General features: G+C 36.6%; 1 protein-coding gene across 2 annotated transcripts in view; it reads right to left on the bottom strand.

The window, feature by feature from the left end:
• Nucleotides 1-26,183, bottom strand: part of edil3a (EGF-like repeats and discoidin I-like domains 3a) — a 186,401-nt gene extending 160,218 nt beyond the window's left edge. Inside the window, exon 1 of one of the 2 annotated variants that reach the window (XM_084414303.1) lies at nt 25,260-26,183. In XM_084414303.1, coding sequence (XP_084270429.1) covers nt 25,260-25,323 — 64 coding nt within the window. In that variant the 5' untranslated portion in view covers nt 25,324-26,183. The remainder of the gene's footprint in view (nt 1-25,259) is intronic. The other variant, XM_084414304.1, reaches the window with a different exon arrangement.
• Nucleotides 26,184-27,485: the final 1,302 nt, after the last annotated feature.

Raw genomic sequence — 27,485 nt, 5'->3', positions numbered from 1 at the left:
ATCAGATTTAGACAATTAATTCCGAGTGATGTGGTTACATGTGACTTTTTCCGACTGTGCTACTAGTCCGATTACAATAGTATTATTAGGGTCCATAAAAATACAACTAGTGTGATTGAAACAAATGTGTGCTTGTTGTATTGTTCTAGCTGAGACATTTCCAACGATATACGATTACCTGACTTCTATGTTTTTCAACCCATTCTTATTCTGATTATTCTGAACATATTTTATAAATTATGAAACAGATTTTTTTTTTTTTTTTTAAAGCAGTAGTTGAGAGTTATATACGAGGAGTTAAATTGCCTATATACACACTGTAAAATGCAGATTTTGTACTTGGGAGCATGACCTTTTCTTACCATATGCTTCATATACTAATACCATTAATATGAGAGCACAAAGAAACTTTCACTTCCATGGCTGTGGTTTTTCATGTATAAGTTATCATCCACATCTGGGTCCAGCAAAACCTGGGTAACACTCACAAATGTAGGCATCAATACTGAGCCAAGCACCTCCATTCTTCACAAGGGTTCAGTTTGAAAAGAGGCTTTAGAGTAGAAAAGAGGCTTAGGAAACATTCAACACCAAAAAGTAGCTTATTTGGATGCTAAGGAATCAGTTGGAGTGCTGTCTGATGACTTACCCGTGACTCAAAAGCAGAACAGAATTACCTGCCTCGGATGATGCACACTTTATTACACCATAGAGGCATTAATTTAAATTATATGCAAATTGCAAACATTCTTATCTGGGTACAGAGAAAATCTGGTGTAAATTCACATGTGCTGAATATAACCTATTTGCTGCCTAAAATTCTCAATTCAGAGAGTTTTAGATCGTGAGAAACTAGGACACCAAAGGAAACACATTCCCATTTCAAAACTAACCTATGGAAAACAGTTGCATGTTGAGGGCAACGGTTTCCAGAGGACATTCTTCATCCACAGACACACAGATCTAATATGACTGTGCACAGCACATAAATCATATAGAGTTTAAGTGGAACCATGTGAGTCATTTAAAGCAGGACGCATTGTTCAGCAGAGTGTGTCAGTGTGACCAACTTGCATGTGCATTTGAATATTGAACATTTTATTGCTGAATTGGGGTTTTGGGATTGGCCTTTTTGCTTTTGTTGTAAAAGTGCAAAGCATGCTCAACAGCTTTAAAAGTTTATTGCTGAAGAAACTTTAAAGTCACAAACATATTAACACATTCAACAGGGAATAAACATTTACTGCAGCAGTAGCATGGTTTAATTTGTTGCAGATGTAAACTTAAAGAGGTAATTCACCTGAAAATCTAAATTTATTTTGTTCCAAACCTGTATGATTTTCCTGTATGACTCTCATTAAATGGAGACATTCTTCAAAATATCTTCTTTTTTCGTCCCAGAAAGAAAGAAAGTCATATAGGTTTGGAACGGCATTAAGGTGATGACAGAATTTACATACTTTCCTCCAAATGAATACACTTTTGGACTTAAAGCCCTGAGAGACATTGTTTGAAAAAGGGCTTACATCCTGACAAAAAATACAAAATTATTTTTTTTAATGTTTTTTTTTTTGTCTCTGAAGTCTCTGATGTCCCCAGTTTTGTTGAGTTTTAGCTCAAAATACCCCACAGATAATTTTACATAGCATGTTAAAATTGTCCCTTTTTGAGGGTGAGCAAAAATGCGTCGTTTTGTGTGTGTCCCTTTAAGAGCTTGTGTGTTAGCAAGCTAAGCCATATCGCATTAATTATCGCGGACGTATCGCCTGCGATAATTAATGCGATATGGCTCAGCTTGTCAGTTAACTACGGCTCTGTGTTGTAAATGCCGCTCCATCTGAAAGCAGGTGATGGCGATTTACTACTAATCAAGGAACCGGCTTTACTGACGAGATGCGCCTAACAATGTCATGCGATATATCGCCCAGCCCTAGATACAATAATTATATAACAAACAGCAATTTGATAAAAAGGAACATCACCTGAGATGACTCCAAACAGCAGGTAATCTTGAAACAAACATCACGCAAATCTCAGCAAGCACACAAATAAGTGTCAGAATGTTATATTGTCACAGAACAAAAAAAGGCAAATATCCAAACAGTGGTTTATTGCAGGAAAGTATATTGACGGGATCAAGTGAGTACTGAATTGGTGGATCAGTGCTGAAATGCTGATGGTGAAAGGCAGATCTTATCTGTTGTAGGTGAAGATGATAGCAGACCGGATTGAAGGGGAAGACAATCGCACAGGTAAGTTTCTCAAAGGTAGGTGGCCAGGTTGCTGGTACTTGGTAGGAACAACAAGACCAGACAAAGGTGAACTGAAGAGTGACTGCTTATATGGTGCGTGGATGATGAGTGATTATCAGTTGTAGGTGTGATGATGGCTGACTGAGTGCAGGTGGGGACCAGAAGGGATGCTGGGAAATGTAGTTCTGAGGTGATTTTTGACAACTATAAAGTGTCCAGATCAATGTTTTTAGTTTTCCTGTATACTAAACATAAAAGAAAAACAACAGCACTTAAATCATCGAGTGACTAGAGCTTGATTTGTTCTCATCAAAGAAGCATACAGCCAGAATTCCCCTCTACCGCTCTGCGTTGAGAAGTAGGGGCGGCGAAGAAGAAAATAAATTCTCTTGCTAATTGGATATAATGGCTGGGAGGAATTTGCTCCTGGTGCCCCTCCCAAAGGATAAACACACACACTGCAAGACATTTGCGCTAGAGGCAACTGCCGTTGTAACAAGCCGACACCGGGAGATAAAGAGCTCAGAGAGTGGAGACTAAAAAACAAAACAAAACAAAAAAGAGAAGGAAAAAAGAGCAAGATGCAATTTACCAAAGTGAGAGGCATAGCAGGTAGAGCAGATGAAAAAGGCAAGACATTTAGCCCTGAAAGACTCAGTAGGTGTCAGGAGGGCTGAAAGTATTTTCAGACTAAGGGCCCGTCCTTTCGAAGGGGTCTCCCGTCTAGCATTTGAATGCATCAACAAGAACAGCAAGCGACTGAAGTCAAAACAAGAACATGAAACATGATTTGAGTCTGTGATGGCTTGATGAATAGACATAAAAGAGCACTACGTTATGAACCTGCAAATACGTTGTTTACTCCCACATTATGACCTTGAGCGGCCTCCGTTTATGTGAGGTGGGTGCTTTCATCCACCACCAATAGAGTTCAAATACAAACAGCCATTCCACTATGAAGATACGACATCCCACAGATCCCTTGAGGGTACTTTCTCTTGTTTCTCCAAAAACATTGTGTGAGTAAGTGCATCCATAAACCCACAAAAGGGCCAGTCCATATGCAGGGGCCTCTTCTGAAAACGGCAAACGATTGTAAGTGCAGACTGTCTGGAAAAGGTGTTTTTTTAGACAGATTATGCTACTTTGTGTGAGGTGCCTGTCCAAAAATGAGCAGTCAAAAGTTTCTGTCTGTATTCTGTCTGCATTTCCAAACTTTGCAATATTTAAGAAAGAAAGTAATTTCATTTTGTAGTGTAGTGTGCAAGTCTTCAAAATGATGAGAGAGGGACCTGCTCTGCTGATGTGTAGATAATGAAAACAGTTTCTAAGCAATTGGAAAGTCAACTTCAGATAAAAGTGGGGAGTAAAAAAAAAAAAAAACGAGACCACTAGCTTGGAAAAGGGAACACTTCTCAAAGGGCAGAAACAAACATATTTTGAAACTTTATTGAAATGTTTTACATTTCCCATGAAACACATTCTGAATACACTCCTACGTCTGACAAGACAGACATCTGTATTCATGTTGAAGACTTGCAATGCCTCAACCAAAAAGCCTACATTGTTCCACCCACATGCACAAGGTGAAGTACAACCTGGAATGAAATATTTTAGTCAAGTAGGTCGTCCATGTCATAACTTTCTAAACTGTTAAGACTGCACACTGTCAGTCCTGGTCTTTTTACTGAAATTTCTGTTGAAATATATCTGTCAGGCTCTATATTCAAACTCAGTTATGCTATGACAGCTTCCACATTGTCGAGACCAATTAAGCAACAGAAAAGAAACACTCATTAAAACCTAAACACTTACCTTGTAGTTTCTTCTAAATTGAATTCATTATATGGGGAAAACAATAAAACGTGTTTTACTCCAGTGACCAATTTTCAGTTCATAGCATAATCATAAATGTAAAATGAACACAAATTAAATGAAATGCATATAAACACATGTATTTAAAATAGTGTAATATAGAAGTCAGGATAAGTAATCAGATGATGTTTTATCAACAATGGGCAATAATTGAAGAGGTAATTTGCAGAAACCGATAAATGCCACGTTAAAAAAAAAAGAACTGACTGCCGTGCGTTATTCTCCAAATATAGCACGTTCTGAACCCTAAACACGTTTTGTCACAAAAGCCGGTACAGTCCACTATCTAGGCATCGCAAGTTCACATTTCACAGCAGAAACCGACAAGCACCCTTGTTTGTGAACACAACCCGATAAGCTGAGTAAAAGTGATCGAGGTTGGATAATTTCAACAAACTTGATGAACCTGTGATATCTTTGGGGCGTAAAAGGAAAATTGAAACATTTTCACGGAACCTTGCTAAAGCAGCATGTTACAGTGGTGAGGGAAAATTCTGTCATATAGTATTTGATATTGCTCATTAATGGGCTATTTTTACTGCTCTTTACCTATAAGTTAAAAATTTTTAAATGTTGCTCTTAAATGCAATCACACAGCAATTACTTGAAATGTGGAGTTATCTGCTTTTGCTAAAAAAAATAACTTTTAATATAAAAAACATACTTTCAATGAACTTTAATTTGGTAAGTTACCTGTATATATATTTTTTAGTTATTATTACTTAATCAAAACATCCCAACTGCAGTTTGATTGATATTGCACAATAAAAAAAAAAATTTAAATAAACTTTATTTTTAAAAACGATTTATGAGGATTAGTAAATACTGAGTTATCTGTTTTTTGCAAATTAACTAATTTGCAAATTAAAACTTTATATTAATTACACAATAACTGTGAGTAAATATTTCAGAATAAAGTCAAATATAAATACATAAGTTGTATATATACCGTACACTACTGTTCAACAGTTTGCAGTCTGTTTGCTTTTGAAATTCTCTTATGCTCACCAAGGCTGCATTTATTTGATCAAAATACATTAAAGTTCAGTAATATTGTGAAATATTATTACAATTTAAAATGACAGTTTTCTAGATTATGTGAACATCTAATTTATACATGTGATGTCAAAGCTGTATTTTTAGCATCATTACTCCAGTCTTCAGTGTCACATGATCCTTCAGAAGTCATTTGAATATGCTGATTTGATTTCTCATATACAGCATAAACATTAAATTGAATTACGTAATATATCTGAATTATATTGAATATACATATTAAGTATTGGACATAAAATTATAAAGCGATTATAAAGATATCAGTGTATTTAGCCTAGGCTGCCTACAGAGACGGTTTTTTGACGGCATGCTTATGGGGCAGGCAGCTAGCGGATCGTTAGGAACGATTAGATGAATGTGATACTTTTTTGGGGGGGGGGGCCTGAAATCACTGATACAACCTTTAAGTCTCATTTACTTTCATATTGACATTAAATAGTGACCTAAAACAAAGCACAGGTACAAACGCAAGTCAAGTGCTCAGGAAATGCTGCAACAATTGCAAATACTGTACCAGAGTGAAAAATAAGAGTCATATACATCAGGTCACTAAGAGAGTTTGGTAAAGATGATTTGATTTATTTTTCACATATACTCCAGGTAAAGTGAGTGTGAATCTTGCAGAAGAATGCCTAAAGGTCTGTTTGAGTGGAAATGGCTGTCATGATAATGATTGAGATGATTAATGATAATAATTCCACCACATAAAGCCAAGACTAGAGACATTTCTGCACATACACCAGCAAGAACACTTCAATTGAGATGATAAAGGAAGTAGGTGAGCTGAAGCAGCCAGTCGCAGGGCTTGCACTCCCTGTTTTGTCCCACTTTACTTCAAGACCCTATGAAATCACTTAAGAGCTGTTTTTGTCCTGTGTTCAAGTATTTGCTAATGATTCTGTATGTTTTGGAGGGCTAGTTCAGAATAAAATATACTCATTGATCAATTTCATATTTTTCCCTTTTCTTTTGACAAAAGTAGGAAGTGTTTAACACTATTGCAACATAATGACAAGCAAAAAATGTGCAGAACAGGGGCGGTTCGATGCCGCCCTAAAACTATAATCACCTATTTGAAAGATCGGGCCAGTATTGCATCAATAAAGTTGATAATTTTCATGTGTTTTTAAGTATTATCAGTTTTAACATTTAAGTGATTTTAACCCTTTCACACGCGTTTAAAATATTCTAGCTTCTAACGTATCACCTTATTACTTCCATAGCGATCATGTGACACACCTCAGCCACAATACCTCTGTATGGCAGATGTATCGCTTTTATTAAATTTTTCGTTTTTTATTTAAAATATTCACAAACTTGTTGGCTATGTCATCGAATACCTGATATTCCGATTATCAAAAATATGTAAGTGAATGTGTTTTGTTGTTTAAAAACCTTTGTAATGATCATGTTTGTTGATAATGCTTGAGGGGCGCCACCATGTTAGTTTGTCCCGCAGTTCAGAGAATTGGATCTGAATATTCAGCTTGCCATCAAAGGAATAAAATACATTTAAAATACATTCAAATAGAAAACAGTTATTTTAAATTGTAATAATAAATCACAATGTATTTCTTTTTTTATTCTATTTTTGATCAAATATATAGAGAATAAAAGACTTATAAAAAATCTTACCAACCCCAAACTTTTGAATGGTATTCTACTGTATGATATTTCCGACATGACTTTCTCATTCTAGAGAGCGTTTGATATTGTAAATATGTAGTGCAGGATGTCATCAATATTTTTTGGAAGAGAAAGACTGTACACTTTTAATGTGTATATCTGATAAACCTTTAGAAGTACAGTAGCATACAGATCTCAAGAAGAGTATCTCGGGATAGAAAAAGCAGAGCTGTAACACAAACAGGCATCAATGACTTATGACTCCAGTTTGTCCTCTTTAACAATGTTTACAGCCTACTGTTGAATTAGTCATGGGAGGAGAGACCAGCGCGAGGCTCAAGTAAATTACACGTGTCTCGCGTCAATCGATGTTGTCAATAAAGGAACCAGAGGGGGGGAAAAGTGAAGTAAAAGGAAACAAGAATTGCCATCATCAAATCCAAATTGCAGGTGAAAGAACAAGGAAGCCCATCGCTTCTGCCACAACGTTAGAAAGGATAAGAGAAAAAAAATTGTGTCAAAAGATAAAGATGTGAGAGTTAAAAAGGGTGGGTGTTGAAATGTAAATTATTCATATGCTTGTCTTACCACACATAACTCACAGTGTTCAATGCTCTTGTGTGGGTCGCATATTTCTTCTATATGCGTTTTCGCAAGAAAAAGTATAACCTGTTCAACTAGTCCACCCATCCATAAGAACTGCTTCAGTATTCTCTCACCTCATCCCATAAATCCTTTTAGGCTGAGTCCATGAGGGCTGCCTGTCACAGATGTAGCTTTTGATGATGACTCTTCCTTCCTATGCCGGACGTTATGCCAGGCTGATCGATGTCACAGATGCTGCGAGAGCTCCCACCAACTCTTTCCCCTCCTCAACCACCCACCAGTGCTACTGTGAAAAACTGGTTAGCAGATGAGGCCTCGACCATTTCACAGTTTGTGCAAAGCAGCAGTGTGAATTTTGAGCCAAAACATGTGAGAGCTTTACAAGACACCCGGTTTTGTTGATGTTAAGTTGAGTGTGCTTGGAAATCACAGAGCAGGGAAATGTGGAATCCTAATGGGGAGCTGCCATGAGCACGGCACTCACATGGTTTTAATCAATGAGCCAGGTGGAGATCAAACGAAGGCACTCACGCAAAACACATCGATCCTCGCAAACACAAACACATGCTCGCACAGTTAACGTTTATCAAAACGTGAATGTTTCATTAAAACGTTTCATTGAAAAAAGCAACATATTTTGATAAAAAGCTGAGAAAATCATATTTTTTGTCAAAAGCCCTATTCGGACGGGACTAGTTTAACATGGTGAGGTGGGGTAGAGTAATAATTACCAGAGTTTCTCTGTGATTTTTAGTCCCGTCCGAATGTGCCATCTCAGTAATCATTACGGACAATGTCAGTAAAGATTACGGCGACTTTTACCTTCAGTAAAAAGGTCTGGAAAAAAATACCTCAGGTAATACTAATTCCGTGCGAATAAATATGTACGTAAATATTTTGTCATTTCCTGTTTAAAAGTAGTTTTCCGCAGTTTTTCAAGTATGGAGACGCTTGAAAAAGCATTCAGTTGTGTTCTAGACGAACGTCCACAAGCCTGTGGCAAAACTCAAGTGTTTTCTACATAATATTCAGATCAGAAAGAAGATTGAAAGCACTTGTTAGAGGCACGAAATATCTTTTAGCGTTAGGTAAGTGCCTATTACCAACACAATCCAATCTGAAGTTAATTAATACATCGTTCGTCCGGACATAACTGTTTTATATATATATGAAGAGTTCAGATGCAAAAGCCTCTAAGTGCCATCTGAAATTTTCTTCTAAAATGAGCATTTTTTTCAAGTTTGTATATTTAAGTTCAGTAATTTCACTTTAATGACAATTAATAGGTCATTTTCATTGCCAGTAATGTGAAATAAGTGAACATAAACATACAAGCTTGATAAAAATGATCATTCTAGAAGGAAATTTCAGATGGCACTTAGAGGCTTTTGCATCTGAACTCTTCATTTATATATATATATATATATATATATATATATATAGGTAATATGTGTTTGCGCACGTGATATTCACGACAGGAGGGAGACGGCGATGCCCAAATCGAGTTACCCCTCCCACTTCTGGTAGTTTTCCTGAGATATCTTATCCCGTGCGAATTGGCCATTAATATTACAGACGTCCTGTGGTAAAATTACATTACTCCATCTACCCTTGCAAAGTTAATCCCGTCCGAATAGGGCTAAAGACTACAACGTGCATAAGCAGTGTTGTTATCATTTGTTTCTGCTCCTTTTTTGCCTGTGTTTTGATCTGGGGATTCTGTACTCTTTCAGAAGATGTGCAGTAGCTCCCCTACCCTATAACAGCGAAAATAAAAGCAGAAAAATTCCGTCAATGGTGGGGAAGCGTTGTCTCATAAATAACGGAAAATTCCATCAATGGCGGGGAAAGAGTTGATTGTGAATATGTTTTATTAATTTGTTCCTATGTTTTAGTTAAATTGTGGCCATGTTTGATTGATTGTTCTCTCGTTTTAGGTAAATCGTGGTTACGCTGTAATAATTTGTTCCCTCGTTTTAACTACATCGTGGCCACGATGGACCAAATTATTAAGTAAACAAGGGAACAAAAACAAACGAATATGTTGTGGGGGGAATTAATACTTAATCCGTGGTCACATTTTTGTATATAATTTGCGGGCATCAGGGAACCGCTATCAATATACGGGATACTGAAATCCCTTTTGAATGTGAGCTCGCTTTGGTGGTGGTACAAGATGTTTGTAAATTATGTTTGTCAGGATCGGTTGTGCATCTGTTAGTCATCTCTCCTTTCTCTCATCACGTGACAAGAGAAATCTGGCTCTTGCTGCATTGTGCTAGTATAGCATATATCTGTATAGAGCAGAGCAGACTGTTTCAGTTTATAACTGTAGCTTCCGTTGTCCAACTGAACTAAATGGTTTTTATTCCTATAAAAAAGCAAAACGACAGTGCTGTGGTGGGCAAGTAATGTAATCGATGTACAAAGCCTACTCTGGGGGGAAAATCACTAAGAATAAATTATACCTGTTGATAGCATGTGCCCATGCTTGTCTGCATTAGAAGCCTATTCATTAAAGATATTATATATCAAACTATATCAAAATCAGGTAACAATACTAACATGGCCATAAATAAGAGCTGAATGCAATTTGCTGCTTATCGCACATGCCAGTTCTAAACTGTCTGCTAAAGTGTCTGTTTGGTGAATTTGCCAAATTCTCATGATCGCAATCAAACAGCATCAACCAGAATAATCAGTTTCTTGATTAAACATGACACATACACCAATGATAAGAACCAATCCAGGCTGCCCCATGCAGTTTCACATACCTCTCAATTCCAGCAGATTTCACCAGACTGAAAATATGAGCTGTCAACTAATTATAATGTGAAATGTATCCTCATCATATCTATCAAATGGACTCTGCAGTTGGGCTCTAAATCTGTATTTTTCGCATCATTCCTCGTACAAAATGAATAATTTCTAGGGAAATACAGTGTATGGATGAATTATAGCTTATTTACTGTATTCTTGTCAGCACTGCAATACATACACATAGCATAAAACATAAGATATATAATTTTAAATGTTACCAATAAGAGGTAACAATTTTAAGACAGTATCTTTGTAATAATACAGAACTCTTAAAGGAATAACACTGAAAACAATGACTGTATTAAATTAGCCAGAGTGTTACACTGCATTATGCAAGAATACTTTTCTTTTTTTTCTTTTTTTTTTGCAGATGTTGCAAATGTTACTGAATAAAATGAACAAACGAGAGAATATTGTTCTAAGCACCTGCTTTATAAAACACTGCTATCCCATTAGAGACCTTGTTCAGCACACAAGCATTATTTCCCGGTTTTATGTATTGAGGTTCTTTAGTTTAAATTTCACAAAGCTAGCATTTTCCAGCTCTTCCAGTCTGACCCGCAATACAAAACCATCACTGGAAAGAAGCTATCAGGCCCGCTTATTCATTTGAAACCTTCAACCCACTCACCCACCTACATAAACACATAAACTCATATCTGAAGAATGTCTGCTGTGGTTACCGATTAGCTAACGTCTGAATGTACCGCCATGCATTGTCGGTTTTTCTTTCCCAGAATCATCAGTAACAATTTGGCCACTTCTATGCTTAACTGATCTAAACAATATACCATCATTACATATTTTAGAAATGTCAGAGCACTAAATTCCTTGCTGAAATGAGATATTCTGCAGATGTATTGTGAAACCATTTTACAGCAGAGAAAAACTTCTCAGAAATATACTGTCACTAGTTAAGACAACCTGATAGTCAGTGTTCAAAGTATCCAATTGACTCATACAATCCACCAGACAATTTCTGATGATATTAAGATGAGAAATGGGGATCTTTAAGAACTTAATGATTCCAGTTCAAATTCCTCTTAATGATTCTGGTTCCTTGACTATTCCATTAATGATTCTTGGGAAAAAAACAATGCCCATTGACAAGATAATTTCAATAATAAATAACTTGCTATCAGTAACTCAACTGGTTTAATCACAGTTATTTGAAAGCAGCATTTGTTTGTTTCACTAAAAAGAACTGATTCATTAGAGTCATTTGTTCTCTAATTGAACTACACTGGACATGCTGTATTGATGCTGTATATTCAGTAAAGGTGTTGTGAAACTGATAAATAAGTACAGTGTTATTTTATTATTAATGTATGCTATTTTAGTATTTAGTTTATCTGTATGAGGCTAGCAGTAAGCTAGATCAACATTAGAACAGAATACTGATCATATTCTAACATTTCATCATGTTGAGCTATATAACATTGATTCGTTTTATGTACATTTGCTCACCTGTCTAATAAAGTACATGCAAGTGCGGCGTCTCTATCAAGTCGAAGTTAGTCGTGGATGTGTAGCTCTCGGCATCTCGAAAATGCCACGCTGATATTGATCCTCGTTTTAGGTCTCCTTTTGTCTCAAAGTCTGCTTGCCATGGTTCATAATGTTTGAACGAAACAACAACACAGTTGTCGACGTCTGTCACCATGGTTACTATGGCAGTACAAGCAGAAACCAGGGATAATGCGGATATTACATCATTGACAGGCAACAAGTGGGACAAGGCGACGGACATTATTTAAAATTGGAATTTCTCTGAAATTAAAAATCTTTGGGAACTTTTGGGATATTGTAAGTACACAACTGCAGGAAATATATCACACTGTGCAAGTGATTTTTGGATATTTTATTACAAAAATCTTATTGTAGCTTTAACAAAAATCGTCTTAGCTAACAATAGGCTACCAACACTGACTGCAAATTGCATTCTGAGCATTTTAGTTCGGTATTAAATCCACAGAAGGATTAATGTGTTAGAAATGTTAACAGAACCGAACATTGTTCGAATACTGAATAAAAAAACAGTTCTCGTTTTCAAACCCTGTTCCTTATAAACACACACAAATGTTCACAAGAACAAATGCACTCGCATAAAACCTACAATGTGATTAACAAAATGTACAGTAGAAAATATATTCTTGTTTATTTATACAGTAGCCAATTGATAAAAATGAAAACAACCCAGAGTTGTAAACTGGTTAGAAAGCTGAATGCATATTTATTCATTTAATTAGGCAAATGAAAGAGGGAGGATATGGAAATGTAGTCGAGGTGAAATCAGCCAAAATATTCCAGTTGTGCTAAACCTCAGTGGTAATACAGAATAGAAAACAAATGCAGATGGACCAAAATTCATCATAAACAATGAGTTTAATGACATCATATCACTTCTAACAACGCCAGTGCGTTCAGTTTTTATCACCTGAATTTTTCATGGACATTCATAGCTGAAAGTTTCCAATTGCAAGAATTAATTATCCACAATTAAGTACTGCAAAAGATTCATGATCAATTATCAATTCAGCATTATGTTCCTGAAATGCACTGTCCTAAATGCAGCCTTTGTAACTACAAATGATGCATTCCTGGGAAGGCAAGGGACCATTCTTTTGTTTGCCACATATGAAAAATTTCTCTGTTCTACAAAAGCCTCTCTGATTTCAACACTTTAGGTAATTACTGTGATATCTTATCTGCTGTGAGTAATTTTGCATAATACATTGCCTAATAGCTTATGAAATGTCACGCTGGGTCAGCTACACTGTGTTATGTTATATTTAGACTTATTTAAATGTATTTGCATAAAAAAACAAAAAAAAAAACATTGGTTTGTTTTAACACAAAGTTTAAGAGGACATAGTTTATCTGCAGACAAAAACCTACATTGCTAATACATAATTTCAAACATTTGCATATGGTAATGCACAAACACACTGTCTATAATAAAATGGAGTCCTCTGATCTTAAAACCAAATGTTTCAGACTCTGGAAGGAAACAGGTGTTTTCTAAAAACCTGTTTGAACTTCAAAAAGAAACGCTCCCAACCCCTCCACGGCTCCACCCCCATCCCCATCCCCATCAAGCCCTTGCAACCTGTTTGAATTTCAAGCATTTCTCTAATTATCATGAGCTGTTGTGAGAGGCTGTAACCTTTCATCCAATTACAGACTATGTCAAACTCATCTGGGCAACAGCGGAGACAAAAGACTCCAAACTTTCCCACTCCATCCGCTTCATGAGTCAGTTTTTAGGAGAGCATGTGGTTTCACAGAGTGTCACAGACTAGGCTCATGAGAATGGTTGAGCTGTAATGTCTAACAGCTGGACAACTCTTCACAAACTCTCAGCTCTGGTCTCTAGGGATTGCGCCAATCTCGATGGCTACCCGAATTGAACTTTCTTGAATTTCTCAAACATTTGCTTGATGGTTTAAAGCATCACATGGCAAGTGACAACATAACTTATGGTCCTCAAGACCGAACCACTGGGACATGACTCTTAAACACATACCTCAGGTATTTAGTAACCCAGGACATCATTAACTTCCCTCCTCCTCATTAATTTTTTTAAAGTTAGACAACCTTCTTACTATTCATCAATTAATTAACTTCTAAACAATATAACAATAAAAAAATTATAAAAGAATGCCTGTTTTCCCATTATTATTTTTTTTGAAAAATGGTATAGGGTTGCTAACGACCCGAGGTGTGTAACAGTGTAAATATATTTTTTCTGCACAACAATAATTAAATCTTTGATGACCTTTATTCCACAAGGAGGTAATGTCTGATACACAATGAGGAAGTGACGTTTCACTCATTATTACCGCAGGCAGAAAACAAAAGAATAGGAAGTATCATCAGCAAAATTTGAAATGGCTCAGTTGAAATGAAACTGCAGAGCAAGTACTGAACGCAAATAAATATTTGTGTCACTGTCACTTGACGGTGGATCTAGTGAAGAAACTCTTTTTTTTTTTCTTTTTTTTTGCAGATGTTAAAAATTATAGTTTTGAGAATAATGTTTGAGATTGCGAATATGAGCCAGATCCTGAATGTACTGGGAAATTAGCTTATGTTACTCTAATATCAGGAGAGTTTTATATTATCGCGACAGGTAGAGATCCATCCGTGTTAGATATAGTTCCGGCTTGCTAAAGACCCGAATATGTAATAATGATTGGTGAAATTTTCTTCTACTATGGACACTTTTAGTTCTGTGGACTAAAAAAATGAAACCTTAAAATATGTTTAACACTCGCCAGATTATTTAATTAGCAAACTAACAATGTCCAACAGTGTATAAACACCTAAGAATTTTTTTTTTCTTTTCTTTTTTAAGTAATGACTAATGTACTACTACAGTCACCACATCTCAAATTATATATATATATAAAAAAAAAAAAGTCTGACTCATTCTGGCCCATTTCATTGCTAACAGCAGATATATATACTACATACATACACAAATTTAAATATTATTTTCACATTTGTTTTACATAATTTGACAATCAAGTAAGCTTGTTGTCTCTTTAGTAAACCAGTACACTAATTATTATTGTTTTTATTTTATTTTTTAAATCATGATGGTGGAAAACTGCTGGATTTGTTGTAAAGGATAGATAAATCTAAAGTGCAACTTCAATCACATTTAAGACTATCAATAAACAGTAGCATGAGCATAGGTTTAGTATGAGTAGGTGTGCGAGAGAGTCATGGTGTCACACAAAGTGCTTTAGAAGTTTCTGAAAAAGCTTCTCTGGCTTGTGAAGAAGCCCTTATTAATGTGATGACATTTCTGGGTTAGCTTTCAAAGCTTTTTGAGTATGGCACACATAGCACCTCATTATGAGAAAACACATCCTCTTGCTTAACACACGGTAGACACACAAATACACTAGCACGATAATGAACAACACACGCACAATAAAAGCTAAAAATACAGGCACACACACACACACGCATACACACGCTTCTTCTCTGAACCTTCACAGACAGACACACACATACATTCAAAGGTTTAATTTGATGTTCACACATCAAATTAAATCAGAACTAGCCAAGTGAAAGCCATTGTCTTGAACTGAGCATGAGATGATGGCTCTGAGAACAGAACTAAGGGAAAAAAGACAAATACTCAGATATCGACTGTGGTTAATGTACTTAATGTGCCTAAGAATGGCATGCTGTGAGCACCGGGTGTCTGGGAGTAGAGAATACGCCGGTAAAAGCCATACCGCATTGTGCTAACTACTGAAGATGTAAACCTCGAGATCAGACAGACAGCGAGTGGTGTTAAACGAAACGGCTGTGCATGAGGAAAAGAGTCAGCTGGAGGTTTGCTTCAGAGTATCAAATTAAACCTTCATTTTCTGATAATCAATAAACAAGCCAGGGCATTAACCTTGGCCTGAAAGTAATTGGGGTGCATTCATTCAATGCAGTTCGTTCAGAACACAATAAATGACACTGATACCTGCATCTGAATCTTATCACACCTCACGTCAGTAAAGGGGCTGACTAAATGTAATTCATATCTCCGCAGAGGCGAAATAGATGGTGAATATCTAAAAGTACTTGTGGAATATGCTGTACTATAGAGATCACAACTGCCAAGCACAGCATATCTATACAAAAGTGTATGTTGCAGTCAGTGCAGAACTTGGACAGATATTATACTCTGACTATTTTAAGGAGCTTGAGGGATGGAGCTAATCTAATTAAAAAATAAGAAAGAACCCAAGAGAACCACAACCGGAGTTCAGCCAATAATTCCCAAACAATCCACCCACTCCCAGTACTGCACACAGACTAGCCAAGTGTCTATGTTTACTTCCAAATTACTTACTAATGAGGCACCTGCATGGCTATGAAATGCTTGAATCTTAATTCCTCCCCCAGTTATACACCCAGCACCTTACGTAGATGGTGTTTACATTGAAGAATTTGACATACTTATATGGCTGCAGTCAGCTATTATGTCTACTACATCCACTTCAATACACAATTTTACTGATTGAAAACTGCACTGTATGATATCTTCCTTTCTTAATTCATAATCTTTTGTGTGGGGGATTGGTCAAATTTGAATTGTAAGGACAGGGGTGTTTTCTACTTTTCTCATAACTTTCAAACAAGGCTGTTTCAAGTCAACCAACACACTCTCATTGACATTTGTAACTATTAAACCTTTAGGCAAATTTGTGGCAAATTCACATTAATCTCATTCATACGTTTTCCTACGATCTGTTTACGCTCCACTGAAGATTAGGTTTAGGGCTGGACCTTCTGCTTAGTTATTTTCTAAAAATAAATTCATATGAAACTAGATTCATACGAATTCACCAAACCATACCATTTTTATACTTTTTCATGTCGGGTTGAGTTAACATCTTGTCAGACTTTGCTTTTCTATTTTTATTATACTTTACTGCCATTATGCTACATCAGTTACAATTAGTTAATTAAATTGTAATTTAAAAGGCATTCTCAATTCAGTTTTGAATGTCACACAATCTCGTAGGCACAGTGCAGCTTCAAAATCAACATGCATTTTAAATAAATAAATCAAATATAGACTTGAGTTACTAGATAGCTTATGTCAGATCTGAAAGTAATAAGCTCTTTGCAAAGCACTTTGCTTTAATCAACTTCAGTCTTTAAACCAAAGTCTTAAAAGAGCTATGGACCTTGGGGAAAAAAAGGAGAACTTGCTACACAGGTAATTTTAGCACATCTTTAAATAAACTGTTTAAATATGCAGCAATTCAGATCCAATCTACCCTCTAGCCCATCACTCTTTAGCCACATTGGTATAAGTAGTACCAGTGGTGCTTGTTAACAAATGCCACATGAGGTAGCCATGTTCTATAAGAGGATGATTTGTTTCCCATAGAGAAGAAGAGGGTTATGTGCTCTGGAGTGACATAATCTTCATTCATTTTGACTTCCTGCCATCTATTATTCTAATTCATCACTCATTATGAATGTCCTTTCACTCACAGTCGGTGATAAACCACTACACCCACTATAGGCCATAAAGACCAACAAAATATGACAAAAGGAACAGAAAATAAATGTTGCCTGATTTGTAATAAATTATGTGCTGGTGAAAAACACAACAACTGAATAAAAAATAAACTGTATACGTGCATACATAAAGTTATGGACACTTTCACGTGCTAATTTTACACAATTTCCAGCTAAAGCTTCTAAATCCTAACATCCCCATATCAACAAAAATGTATTATTTAATGAATCAGTATAACTCATTCTACAATGATAGATGCATAAGCATTATACAAAGAGTTGAGCAATGTAGTACTCCCTAAAAAAAAATATATATATATATATATATATATATATATATATATATATATATATATATATATATATATATATATATATATTGTTCATCTCATGGAGCACCACTATTTATTTAAAACCAATCATGGATTGTTACAAAAAGCTCACATCTTCTGTTGTGCCTTTACCATTCAGTTAGAGGGAAAATAGATCTGCAGCAATCAATCTTACTTTTTCTTTTTTCTCATAGTTCACAGTGATGAACAGTGATCAACAGTGATCATACTTTTCACATAGTTCACATAGTTCACAAGACACAGTGACAAAGGATATCCTTCTGCAATATCTCCTCCCAAAGCAGACAGCCAAGCCCATTGACCCACAGGCAGTAAAGGCCGGGACACACCGTTTTTGTGTGTCGTTTGGCTTAGTTTTCCACACCGTTGGTTCTAGTTGGATGCCATTCGTTTTTTTGGGGCTGATGTATCATGTTAAATCCGCTTCGGTGAGAGAGAGATAACTCTGATTGGCTGTTCAGTTTAGCAAACAATCCAGTGCCCGAGAATAAAAGCAAAAGTGATGAAAGCAGGTAAAGAAGTCAGGACGGTACAGAAGGCTGTTATAATATTACGTCATGCACAAATATTTTCATAATAACATGAGCCAACTAGAAATAATGAAAAAAGTGATCAGCATGATTGATATTCTAAATGGTACGCAAGCGCTGCTTTGTTTATGGTTTGTATTTCTGCAGTCCTAGATTCGGTTTCCCTTTTTGAATTATGAAAACAGACTTTTGATACCTGCCAAGCAAGCAATAACTGTCATTTCACCATCTAACTATAGACCCGATATAGTCCGGCTATGAGTAACCCACTTCCCACAAATAACCTTGAATTTGGTTACATGTCGTTTTTGCCCCCCCAAAAAAAGTACGATATGTATGATATTCCATAATGTAAGCAACGTCATCAGTGATGACAAGGTGTTTGTTTTCATTTCTTTGACATGTTCTATGCGTAGAAAGTGCATCTATTATTGGGTTATTAAATTTTCCCTGTTGCCTTGTTTTAGCCTAGACGTCAGGGCTGTGTTAGGACGGCTATTAGACATCTTTTAAACGCAAAATTGCGCAGCCGACGAGAGGCAACAACAGAGTAAGCTTTCATCGCCACTAGTTCTTTGACATCAGCTTGGTGTGTCCCAGGCTTAAGATCAGATCATCTTGCATAGGAAACTCTAAATCTCACAATGGCATTTGATGATACCCCCCATAGGCACACCATAACATGCATCCCCTACAAACAACAAATTTCTCAGATTCTTCAAGGAGGTCCATCACTCTTAAAGAAAGCTATCCGTTAACATTCCCTTTCACCAGAATACCAACTGCTAGTGCAGATCCTATCAGAAGCATATTATTTGATTTTTCCTTTTTCCTTCTCATTTTTGCACCATTTTATATTTATATATATTATTATTATTTTTTGTATTTTTATTTTTTTGTCTAAATATAAGGCTACTATGAGTAGAGAAAAGGGGCTAAATGGACCATGCTAACCAGCTAAATCTTCTTGACCCCTTAATATTCTTCACACAGTCTAGCATGATCTTACTCCTGTGATGAAGGTGCCCTACCATGACATAATGCAAGTCAAGTCTTGCTCATCAACAAACACCAATGGTGCCATTAGTCTGTCAAAACAAGTGAAGAATGAATCCCTCTTTTATTATTAGCTGTATTGCATGGGCACAGTCCAGACAGTGATGACCACAATTACACCCCAGCGTACAGGAAAAGAAGGGCAATGATTAAAGTTCAATGACACCTCATCAGAATGGAAGGTCATTTTGGAAAGATTGAGTTCTGTTTCACCAGTGCAGCCATGTTGCTCCATTCATGATTAATTGTGATCTGTGAGCCTATCAGAACCAATGATCTAGAAAGAAATGGCCTCTGTACACTCATTAAAGAGAGAGTGAAAGTAATGGAAGAAAAAAACTAATGACAAAACTATCTACTTCTAGCAACCTGCAAAATGAGCCTTGTGAGCCGATCAGATGGTAAACTTGTGTAATACGGCTGTATGTTGTTCTCAAGGGAAGAAAGTCATTTGCTTAACTAAGAAAACAATTCAACTGGTTCTCCATCATAAAAAATCGCACGTCAACACTCAAAATTACAATCAGCTCTGCATTTCACTCTGCAAGTTTACTCTGGGAAAATGCTGTGGCCACATTTACATTTTTAACAAGGAATCTGATTGCGCTTTGCATCTGAACTAGGCCTATTATAATGAGTAAATCTTGTTTTTTTTGTTTTTTTTACACACAGCTGATGGTCCTCTTGTTAGATGGAGAGCCCACAGTGGATTGTTTCTCTAAGGTGTTTTCTTTGAATTTTTCCAAAATGTAATCGCAAATGTCACACAATAAATAACGCATGCAGGACTCACGCAGGGAAGCCTTTCTAATGAAGTGGCCAGCTGACGCTGACAGCACAGTTCATGTGTGCGGGATAAAGACCTGAACTACCAGAGCTTAAGGGCCCACATGCCCAACCAACCAGAACAAATTTGTCTCACGCTCTCAACATGGGTCCTCTGTCAAACACACTCCTGTCCTCAAGCTGGGAAACAATTACAGTGTCATAGATAGTGTGCCCAATACGAAGCGGAAAATATAATGCAATAAATTTTGATAAATAAAGGTTTTGATGTCTAAACTGTAGTGCACATATACACTACTCACAAAATACATACAAGTACGTAGATATGCATAAGTACAGGATGGCTAGACAGTTTACTGTATCTAAAAACATAGTGGTGAGCAACTCATAAACATCATCTATACTCTACAATGAGGTATGAAAGTCCATTTCCACTTTAAAGAGAATTTGAGCTAACTGTGATGCAATCTCAAAATTATGACTTTCTCACAATGTGATTTTCTCACAAACATGACTCATTATTTCTTATAATTGTGACTTTATATCTCACAACTGCTACTTTATTTCACGTAATTGCAATTATTTCTGTAATTGTTACCTTTTATCTCACAAATGCATCTTTATTTTTTTTGGAACTGAAGCTTTAGCTCTCTTAAGGTTTTTTATTTTTATTTTATTTTTTTATAATTCTTACCTTGTGACTTTATTTCTTGAAACAGCAATTTTAGTTCTCGTAACTGCTCATTTTGATATCTCACAACTGCAACTTTATTTCAGGAGTACAGACTTCGACTGAAATTTTAAAAAATGTGATGATACTAGAATTTCCCTTTAGCATTAAAGCGCTGTTGAACGGATTCTTAAACACCTCTGATTGGCCATTGTGTTGAGGCGCTTAACACATGTCTGTGATTGGCTACAATGATCAACGCTTCAAAAACATGTGGTCTTTGACGCTCTTCATCTGGCGCTTACACAGATACACACGGGAGTGTTTGAAAGCATCATCTATCAGCGGATCTGTCTGTCAGCGGATATATTAGGGGACTGAGATGGGATCTGCTTTTAAACGCTCACGTGTGTATCTATGTAAGCGCTCGGTAAAGAGCATCAAAGATGTCATTGTTAATCATTGTTGCCAATCACAGACATATTATATGTTGAGCGCGTCAACCCAATGGCCAATCAAAGGTGTTTAAGAATCCGTTCAACACCGCTCAAATGCTGGTAAATTTCAGTAATTTCGTAATTTATTTCTAATAATTATACCATTACATAAAAGTAAAAACAACAAAGAACAAGCATACTGCAACAGTCCCTGTCACCACCAAGTGTTATTTCACGGTCTGTCTGAGACAGTCGGTAGCTTAACAAACCAAATGCCTTTTTATCAACCACACATCATTTTGATACATTACAAAATGGCATGAGACGATGCACAGCAAATCTTTCCAGGCAAGAGATGTTTAAGGAGCATTGATTCGCTCAAGCCAGCAGCTGTGGCCTCTGACATTGAGAATAGGGTGTTTGCTTGTAATTGCCCCCCGACAGTTATGCATCAATGAAAGCAGCCACTGAAATCTCCCACACAGTCTCGCACACAGTGGGAAAAATATGAGACATACTGCAAGATATTTAATCTGTCTTACACTTCCATAGATGTTGGACTTCTAAAGCAAATGTTCCACCATTGGACGTTAACCTACATTAAACTGTGATAGCAAATATTTTAACATAAAAAACAAACACATTTTCCTGTTAAATTAAAGTTGCAGTCCGTAACTTTTGGCACTCTAGTGGTTAATAAACAGAGCAGCATGTGTCTTACGGAAGAACATTGTAGCCGGAGCTACTTCTCTCTGTTTATGTCTATGAGGCACATAGGTTCTGGGCTACTCCGCAGTGGTACGACCCATACCAATCTAAAATAGTCTGAATACAAACACTTATTATAGGTGTACTGTAGTGATTCAGGATAAGACAAAAACATGGTTTAGAAAATGGATTCATGATGTTCTCGCTTATTATATACATTTTGTACATTTTGAACACAAAAAAAAGTTACAGACTGCAGCTTTAAAGAAATAGATTTTTTACATGACAATTGGGAATTGTATTGAGTTTCTGTTCAATTAAAGTCGATGTTAAGTTAAAGGAATAGTCCACCCAACAATTCCATTATGTCTTTCCAAATCTGTTTGCATTTCTTCTTTTTTTCTTTTCTTTTTCTTTTTTTTCTTGGTGGAACATAAAAGATGACGTTTTGAAGAACCTTTTTTTTCACGGTTCCCATTGACTTCCATTATATTTGTTGTCAATGGAAACCAAAACTGTTTGGTTAACAATTGGTTAACATTCTTCCAAATATCTTATTTTGTGTTCCACCAAAGAAGGGTTTGGAATGACATCAGGGTGACTAAATGATGACAGAATTTTTGGGTGGACTATCCCTTTACCTTAATATACAGTATATTACCTTTGACTATATTAGAAAATAAACTCTGTGAAGTTTCTAATTCGTGTGTATGAAACAAAGAAAAACGTGACTGAAAGTGTGGCATGCCACCAAATCACACCTTGAAGCATGTCGAATGTGTGACGTCTGAATGTGCTGTGATTAATTGAAGAACTGTCGCTGATGATTTCACTCTCTCACCAAGCCAAGGAACAAGTGCACCCTGAGGTATTGTAGCTTACAATCCATTATTCAAGGAGAAGGCTTTAGCTCCAAGCTGCAGAAGCACAGTTGACTCCAGGAGGCTCTGAGGCCACGCTCAGTTACAATTATAGCTCCTAGCACAGCTAAACTAGAAGAGGTGAGCATACTTAAAACAGACCTGTGAAGACGAGAAGACTGGGACGCTACAAACACAGGTATAAGCAATCAACTTATGTTCAAATATTAGCTCACCATACTGTTTAGTTCTCAAATCCATTTAAACTGAAAAATATTTGGACTGATATGTCCATACTAAAGCAGCATCCAAACTTAGAAAGCGATAAAATCTGCTATTGAGGAACATATGAAGAATTATTCACAATTCATCACCACTGTGAGAACGTTTCATCATATACTTCAGTGCTCTAGCAGCTTCAAGGAGACACTTTCAGAAAACAGGTTCATCCCCTCAGGGTGAAAAAAAAAAAAAATCGCACATGAGAACCGTTTCTCCTAGACTGCAAAGAGATTCAGTAGAGAGCATGTTTGAGAATTTTGCTTCTCAGGTTTTTCTCAAGAGGAAAAAGCTCCCAGTAATTTCCTATGTGTCTCCTCTAGAGTTTCAGTAGAGATCTCGGTGTCTTAAACTTTGCTCAGATTTGCCAAGAAACCAAGAAAATTTGGCAAGAGTTTCAGTATGAACTTTGACATTTCGTCTTCAATTCTTCCAAATTATTCGAGATATCTTACCCACATTGTTTTTTTTTTGTTTTGTTTTTTTAGTTATATATTAATACTGTCAACAATTAATTATTTTTATTCCTCCTATGGAATTAAATAAACATATAATGACACAAAGTGGGACTTCCACTGTGTCCCTCAAGCTATGAAAAAACAACTAAGCATTAAGATGTCCTTTCTTCTCTTTGAATGCACTGAATTTATTTGTGCCAGATGGATGATGAGTCTTTTGTTTTTACTGCTAGAGAGTCATAATGCTGATCTGAATGCCAAAATCACCACTGAAGCATCTAAAATTAGTGTGTATAAGTTAATAAGCACAAATGCCACATTAATACCTAAATCTAATTACTTTCAAAAACACAATGATTTTTTAAATGATTATAATCAGAGGGATCATGACATCATTGAACATTATCTTCAAGATGTTTTACAGCAGTTCTGGCAGCTCTGAATAATGTTGAAATCCTGGTAATGCGAATATCACAATGAAAGAAGCAGGAATGAAACCTGTCCACTCTCACAATGACAGCACATTTGAATCTGAATGGATATGCATCACTCTCATGCAAAACATTCGCTGTGACTGGAGATCAATAAGAACAAGGAGAAACATCCACTGAGCTCCGGTAAATGGATATCTAGTCCTTCCAGCATGACAACTGATCAGTCTCCTTCTGTTTCTCAAAATTCTGATGTAATGTGGCAAGCTGTTTTAACATTGACTCATTAAAACTAACTAGTATGTATTTTTATTTTATTTTACTAGGATTTATATTTTAATTACTTGCGAGTTCCATTAATGACTAGTATCCCTTGTTTGCAGTATTTCTACAGTAACTATTCATCAAATAATCATACTGTTTTCTTACAGTGACTAGCATAATTTACTCACTAGTGTCTATTCAATTGCTTGTCATCTCAATACTGACAAGTAACTATTCCATGGTTAACTGGTTAATTGCAAATATTCATCATTGATTCAATGATGATCTGTGATTCAGACATCAGCTATTTACCGCCAGAAACAAATCTAACTGTTGCTGGTCCCTGTTCCAGTTTTACATTTAGTTATGCAGTTGGCAGACTTTTTTCAAGCCATACCAGTATGTACATACCAGAGTCTCATTAACATACAAAAACAAAGCTGGAAGAGACACTATAATTTGGGATAATGACTAGCAGCAAAGAATAAGAATAGTAATCAAATAATGATGTTTTTATTTGTGCTCTATAAATAAATTGATTGACTGATTTGTTGATTGATGTTAGTACTAGTGTGTAGACTAATAAATAAGCATAGTGAATAGTATCACTGTTAATGGGCTATAAGGAATAATTGGTAAAAAAAAAAAAAAAAAAAAAAGATAGCAAGTCTTTACTGGATTACCTGGATAATTATTAAAATAAATCATAACAACTAGTACCATAATAATAGAAAGTTGTTCGTTTTTAAGGATTAAATGTTAAAAGAGCTTGCCATCGATGTAAAAACCGTGGGAGTAAGATCATGAAAGCCGTAGCAGCCTGTCAATGGGATACCTTGTAAAACAAATGTCTCTCTTACCTTCATTTGACCAATAAAAAACAGCATGAGCTACAATGAATGGCATTTCAAATATCCGCATATGACTTGTGATCATAGTTAATGCAAACTAATCATGCGTTCTGTTGTTAATCCCAGGGCATGTTTGAGATGCACAGTAAACATTTTGTTTTAAACGAGTTACGTGCCGAATTATGCAGTTCTTGTTTTGTTTTGTCTCTCTAGAATTGAAAGTTAAACAACATCACTCACAAAAAAAAAAAAAAAAAAAAAAAAAAAAAAACATGGATCCTGCGCTTTGCCACTCACCTTTGACGAGATGCGGGACAGCGAGGTGCACGCAGAGGGCGATGGAGACGAGCAACGGTCCCATCCTCACCGAACAGTGCTTACGAGTTCCAAGGTTACAAATGTCCAACGTTACCTACGGTTAAAACTTCTTTCTTCCACTGAGTTACACGCACAGGTTTTCTACTAAGTATCTCCCTGGACAGGTGTCAGATAAGTCCGTGTGTTTTGTTTTGGGTTTTTTTCTCCAAGGAAGGGTCAGCGGAGATGAAATAAGTGATCCTCTCAGGAGTTCCTCTTGCCCTTATGCTGCAGTGGCACGCGGCGAGATAACGGAGAGACTCCGCGCGGGTCCCGATCAAACGGTGATTGCGCGCGGCAGACGGTCAGTGTAGCGCTCGAGCAGCGGCGCTGTCTTACTGATAAAGACAAGCCTCGCTCCTCCCCAGCAGCCCTGGAGCCTCCAATACACAGAACGAACGGCAAACCCCAAATGGGTGGGACACTGTCAGTGTATTTCACTTCGCACCGGGAAAGGCGCTCTTTTTGCTCTGATGTAGAACAGGTACAGCGGCTTAACTGTTCTGACCTCCCTTCCGAGATTTATCCCACACAGTCTCTTTTCTCTATGTCTGTAGGCTAGGTGAGATAGTGGGATGGCCCTGTAGAGGGGAGACCAGGGACTGCTGTAACAATTTTTGCTTTGATATTTTTGCGCTATTTATATCAAACTTTGATATGATCGTTCTATATTTATCTGTAAAGTATAGAGTGCACCGGCGTTATACCTACCTGCGTGAGTTGTTACAAGAGTCGAAAACATTATGCCATGTATCACACTACAACCCAAACATTTAATAAAAAAATAAAATAAAAACAACTCAAAGAACTGGAATAACTTACATGATAAAAAAAAAAAAAAAAAAAAAAAATTCTACTCAAATGTAAAACACTTGGTACACTTGTCGACACCGTCAGTGGTTACAGAGAAAACTGGGTATCATAAACTAACGCTATAGCCGACGTTCAGACAGACTGCAGGCAAATGTGGCCAATCCAATATGTTTGCTCACATGTGACCCAGATCTTTTTTTCTCATGACAGTGTGAACAGCACAAACCACATGGAATCTGATCTCTTCAATTCCGATTTGTCCGATTCAATAGGAGTTTGTCCGATTTCTCAATTGGAATGCACTGCAGTATTAGTTTCATCACAAATTTACACTGGCAATTTGTGGGGCGGTGGGCGCTGTTCAGCTGGGGAGGCTCTACCCTGCTTAGTATGCATGCCTGCCGAAACCATGCGCTAAATTTTAATATATCCTCCTCACTTTAGAAAAAAAATTGTTACTTGATGCTTAAGAATTTTTTTATTCATCATTGATTCAGTTTATATAAGGGTCCGTGTTTTGCATGAAGCCACTGCCCCACCTACCCTTACAGATGAGCCATGGCTGATTAAAAATACATATTGAGCAACTGAAACAATCTTTGTCATAGACAAGCAAGATAACTGGACCGGTGAGAAACAATGGGTGGCACAGCACAGACTTGAAGCAGGAAATTTCACCAGAAAGGGCCGAACAGTTTACAACTCAGGTAGTTTTTCACATGTAAGTATTCACAAAGACTTAAGGTAAGGTAAGCATTCACAGGTAAGGCTTTTCATAGTATTTGAAACAAGGCATTAAACATAAATCAGGTAAGTATTCATGGGTAAGATCTCTCACAGTCTTTGAAGCGAGGCGTCAAATATAATTCAGTTTGGTATTCACAGGTAAAGTCTTTCACAGTCTTTGAAACGAAGAACAGAATGTATCTCAAGTAAGTTTACACTGTTCAGAAAAGGGTTGTTGTGATATACCGGTATTGACGATAACCATGATATGTAAAAAATGAAATAGCGTTATTGTGTTAATTAGGGGTGTTGCAATATACCAGTATTGGCAATAACGGTAATATTTCAAATGAATAGTATACATATGATTAACAGTCAGCGCAAAAGGGGGACAAAACACCAACCTGTTCAACCACCTCCACCTCCGCCTCCATTATCTTGCAGATTTGGCCACTGTACAGAGGGTAAGTTTCCAATATTTTGCTAGTCCTAAAATGGAAAATGTTACATTAACCCGTTAACTGCTGACACCTTTCTGTGTTTTATTATTTACATCCCTCTGGGCTTTTAGTCCAAAAGTGTGCTCATTCAGATATAAATGATGGATTGTGATTACCGTACGTTTAT

Source organism: Rutilus rutilus, assembly GCF_951802725.1.
Source record: "Rutilus rutilus genome assembly, chromosome: 7".
Classification (NCBI taxonomy): Eukaryota; Metazoa; Chordata; class Actinopteri; order Cypriniformes; family Leuciscidae; genus Rutilus; species Rutilus rutilus.
The sequence above is the reverse complement of the archived record's forward strand: the minus strand, read 5'-3'. Positions and strand labels throughout refer to the sequence as shown.